The sequence below is a fragment of the Chelonoidis abingdonii genome, chromosome 5 (assembly GCF_003597395.2).
Source record: "Chelonoidis abingdonii isolate Lonesome George chromosome 5, CheloAbing_2.0, whole genome shotgun sequence".
NCBI lineage: Eukaryota > Metazoa > Chordata > Testudines > Testudinidae > Chelonoidis > Chelonoidis abingdonii.
In genome coordinates, this window is record NC_133773.1 from 125317241 (window position 1) to 125321924 (window position 4684).

General features: G+C 39.5%; 1 protein-coding gene across 5 annotated transcripts in view; it reads right to left on the bottom strand.

Annotated features, from left to right (window-relative positions):
* Positions 1–1006: 1006 nt before the first annotated feature.
* RGS12 (regulator of G protein signaling 12) overlaps positions 1007–4684 on the bottom strand; it is a 168153-nt gene continuing 164475 nt past the window's right edge. For 3 of the 5 annotated variants that reach the window (XM_032788635.2, XM_032788637.2, XM_075066622.1), the window contains one exon: positions 1010–2113. In XM_032788635.2, coding sequence (XP_032644526.1) covers positions 1755–2113 — 359 coding nt within the window. In that variant the 3' untranslated portion in view covers positions 1010–1754. Of the gene's footprint in view, positions 2114–4684 lie in introns of all 5 variants that reach the window. The other 2 variants (XM_032788633.2, XM_032788636.2) reach the window with 2 other exon arrangements.

Genomic DNA, 4684 nt, shown 5'->3' on the forward strand with positions numbered 1-4684 from the left:
CGCCCTGCCCAAGGGCCTGGGCCTATATAGACTCCTGGCTTCGTGCCCAGCCTGACTGACAGGGCCGGGGCCTTCTACTAACTATTGCCAGTTCCCTCAGCAACCCCAGCAAGGGGTGGGCCCAGGCCAACGGAGTGCGGTGAGCCGGTGTGGCTCCCCTCCAACCCCCCCGTGTAGGAGGGTTGAGCCCTGGTCCCGCCCTACTGCAGGTATATATTACTCATCCACTAACAAGCATATTAAAAAAAGTAAACAATCTAAAGCATACAATTGACTGAGCTGGGTTTAATGTTAGCAAATGAGTTTCCCAAACCTAGGGCAAAAGTCTGTACTGCTGTAAATAGGTGAAACTCCACTGAACTCAACAGAGCTGTGCGCATAATTCCTTACATTGGGAAGGGTCTTATATTACTGTTGAATAATCTTAAGAATCTGCTAACCCTTTTGACATTGCAAATGCATCTGAGCTTTAAAAACTGATTAATTTGCTACAGCATTTCCCTGTTATGAAAAAGTTCACAATTCATGATAAGCTCCACAAAGCAGGAGCAATGAAAAAGAGATTACTTAGCAATAACTGTAGTTCTCCAGATTTACTGCCTCTGCAGATCCACAATCTAGGAGCCACGCAATATGCCTCATGAGTCCCAGAATCAATTCAAAGCAGTGAACTGATATGCATCTTAATGTATACATTCAACACTGTTTCAAATAGAGATTGATAGAGGCCCATGCTTCACATTTCTTCAATACCTCTTTCAGCTGCCAAGAGTCATTATTAACTCAAAAGAAATGGGAAAGAAAGAAGAACAAGTGTAGATCTGCAGAGACAATAAATTCAGAGAACAGGCAAGAATCCTTTCTTCCTCCTTCAGAATTACTCACTAGTTTGGTATTTTTAGCTAATCTTCTAATCTAACCTAGAAAGAGGAAGAAGAATATTTAATTATAGATTAAAATAAATTCTCAGACATAGAGAGAACATTGCCATGTAAAGATTTGGATAATCTCCATGCAGCTGCTTTATAAATCACTGCTATGGATAAGTTACCAAGGCAAGCTACAGAAGCTGCTATTGCTCTGTCTGAATGAGGTTTATGGCTTTCCTGAATCTGGATTCTTGCCCACGTAAAAAGCATGCCAGAATGCATCTATCCACTCAGGTAATCTTTATAACAAGTCTGAACTCCCCCTGGCTTTCTCAGATGCTATCAATAGATAGGAAGATTTGCCAGACAGAGTCTCAATGCTGTCCAAATAATAATGAATAGTACACTTCACATCCAATGTACAAGTCTAGCAGCACCGAGGAATACTGTGGACTAGGAAAAAACATTAGTAGATTAAGATGAAAAACCAAAACCACTTTTTGTAAAAACCTGGGTGGGACTTAAAATGACTTTGTCTTTCTCAAAGACATTAAAGCATGGCTGTATGCCATGAGAATTTTAATCTCACCAATTTGGTCAAAGTACCAACAGGAACCATGATATGGAAAACTACATTAGAAAGTCCATTAGGTGACAGAACAAAATTAAGTATCTCAACTCTTTTGTTTAAATACTACTTTTCATTATACAGGTTCCAATTCATACAAGGTCTGACCTTGGGAGATGCTGACTATTTTAAATGCCCATTGAAGCCAATAGAAATTGAAAGCACCGAGTGACTTGCCGAAACATGCCCATAATGCATAGCTCTAGTGCTAACGATGCCAGGCAAGAATGCTGAAGCTGTTAATTAAAAATAGGGATTTAAACAAAAGTAGCTTTGTATTGATTCTTAGCACCCTTGTTTTTCTCACACTTGACAGTAATCAGAGAGGGAAGGTCTGATGTTCTATAAACTCCTGTCCGCATCCTCCCCTGGCAAGATCTTAGTTCAGAGACACAGCCTTCGAAGCTGAGGTTCCCTTCTGAATCATCACAGGATCGTGTGCCACTGTCTTCCAGTTTAACTCCATCCACATCAATTACTCTGTTTACAGAAGTGGGAAGATTATCCCTACCACCAGGAGGATTAAGGCTTCTGTTGCTCTTTGTTTTGTGAGAGCTTTGCTCACAGAAGTTTCCTGCAGCCCCTGGTGAATCTTTTTTCTTTCTGTGGTTCATACCTAACAAAGAATAATAATAATAAAAAAATTATGTATCTTCTGATTTACTGTAAATAGTTACAGTCTTTTAAATTACATTAGGCAGGTCCTCATGGCAAGTAGTCAACCAGGGTATTCTGCTATTCCACAGGGAGATTTATGTATGTACCAATAAGCATGGGGAAAAAATGCCAGCTTGGTACCTCCTCAGGTGAATTTTGCCATAATTTAGTCTGTATCTTTCTTAGTTTAGAAATTGTAATTAACATTATCCTGTGTATACAAAAATGATTGTCCAGGATGAATCTCTACTGACTCCCCCAAAATTTTCACACCAGCAGGGGCAAATCCAAAGAGGAAGGATGCAACATTTCTAGCATTAATCAAAGGAGGAAAAAATAATGGAACAAAATGAGAGGACAACAGCATTTCCTCATTTTATCTCCTTATTGAGATATTATTTTTATTCAGCTAGAGATTCATCTGTTCCCAGAAGTTGCAATTCACTCTATTAAGCTGAAAGCTGCCAATTATGGACTGTTAGATTTCAGTGTAAGACCCAATGTAGCATATAGTAGGATGAGAAATAACCTAGCTTGTTATGGGGGGGGAACACACCTTAATTGTTTGAATAATGCTTGACAATTCTTGTCACCGGACTCCTCATTGTTTTTGACAACTCTTGATTGTGTCTGATTTCTTAAAATAAAAGTGTGAGCTTTCATGGGTGAATACCCACTTCGTCAGACGCAGGTATTCACCCATGAAAGCTCACGCTCCAAAACATCTGTTAGTCTATAAGGTGCCACAGGATTCTCTGCTGCTTTTACAGATCCAGACTAACACGGCTACCCCTCTGATACTTAAAATAAAAGTGTAAGGTGCTACTGAGAACAGTATCCACAACTGAGAGGTACTGTTACAGCTTGGGTCCATTCTCTGGCATTATTCATGCAATCTTATCAGGTCCCTTCCAGTCCTATGATTCTACCCCTGGTGCTCCCTTATCCCAAGTCTTCCTCATCCATGCTGTTAGGTCTCTCACACATTTTGTACAGTGCCCAAAATCAGTGCTTTGGGCTGAGATTTTCAAAGGTACGAATACACTTGGAAAGTGTGTCATGTTAGCAAATATGTTTTAACTATTTTGCCCAAAGTGAAAACTTTAACTACCCAGATATCTGTTGAAAAAATAATATGGAAAACACAAAATCTTCAGTATGTGTTGAACAATATTTCATTTCAGAAGGTGGAGGAAAGGAGGCTGTTTTACATGTGAATCGAAAGGTGATAGGCAACTTGGGTGAAAGTGGCCATGAAATGATAGATTTCATTATTCTAAAGAAAGAAAGGAGTGACAGAATCAGTGTAAGGGGAATGGACTTCAAAAAAGCAAACTTTAATAAACTTGGAGAACTGGAATGTAAGGTTCCATAGGAAAAACATCTAAGGGAAAAAGTTGTTCAGGAGAGCTGGCAGTTTCTCAGAGACAATATTAAAAGCAAAACAATCAACTATCCTGATGTGAAGGAAAGACAGGAAAGAAACATAAGAAAGACACCAATATGGCTGCATCAAGAGCTCTTTAATGACCTGAAAATCAAAAATGAATCCTACAAAATGTGGAAACATGGACAAATTGCTACGGATGGATACAAAAGAACAGCACACGCATGCAGAGACACCATCAGAAAGAATAAGGCACAAAATGAGTTACACCTAGCAAGGGATACAAAAGGCAAAAAAGAAGAGGGTCTACAAATACACTAGGAGCAAGAGAAAGACAAAGGAAAGTGCACGCCTACTATTTAGCAGGGAAGGAGACCTATGAATGACAAAGAAGACTGAGGAGTTTAATACCTGTTTTGTTTCAGTCTTCACTAGAAAGGTTAATTGCGTCTATATGCATAACACACTTAATATTAATAACAAGAGGGAGGAAACACATGCCAGAACAAGGAAGGAACAGGTTAAAGACTATTTAGATAAGTTAGATGTATTCAAATCAGCAGGGCCTGACAAAATTCAGGGAAGGGTACTTAAGGAGCTAGCTGAAGCAATCTCCAAGCCATTAGCAATTATCTTTCAGAACTCTCAAAGGATGGGTGAGGTCTCAGAGGGCTGGAGAAGTATAAACACTTACATATCTTTAAAAAGGGGAACAAAAAGGAAATCATAGATCAGTCTGAATAACTTTGATACCTGTAAAGATACAGGAACAAATTATTTAACAATCAAAGCCCATAGGTAAGTGGGGAACAGGAAGACCTGGGAGATAGGTCAGAAACAAGAGGGAGCTTAGGCTATAATGGCAGAGAGAAAGGAGGGTCAGGGCAAAACTGGGAGGCAAGATCAAATCAGTATCTTAGATGCCTATATACAAATGTGAGAAGTATGGGTAATAAGCAGGAAGAACTGGAAGTGCTAATAAATAAATACAACTATGACATTGTTGGTATCACTGAAACTTGGTGGGGTAATACACATGATTGGAATGTTGGTGTGGATGGGTATAGTTTGCTCAGGAAGGATAGACAGGGGGAAAAGGGAGGAGGCGTTGCCTTATATATTAAAAATGTACACACTTGGACT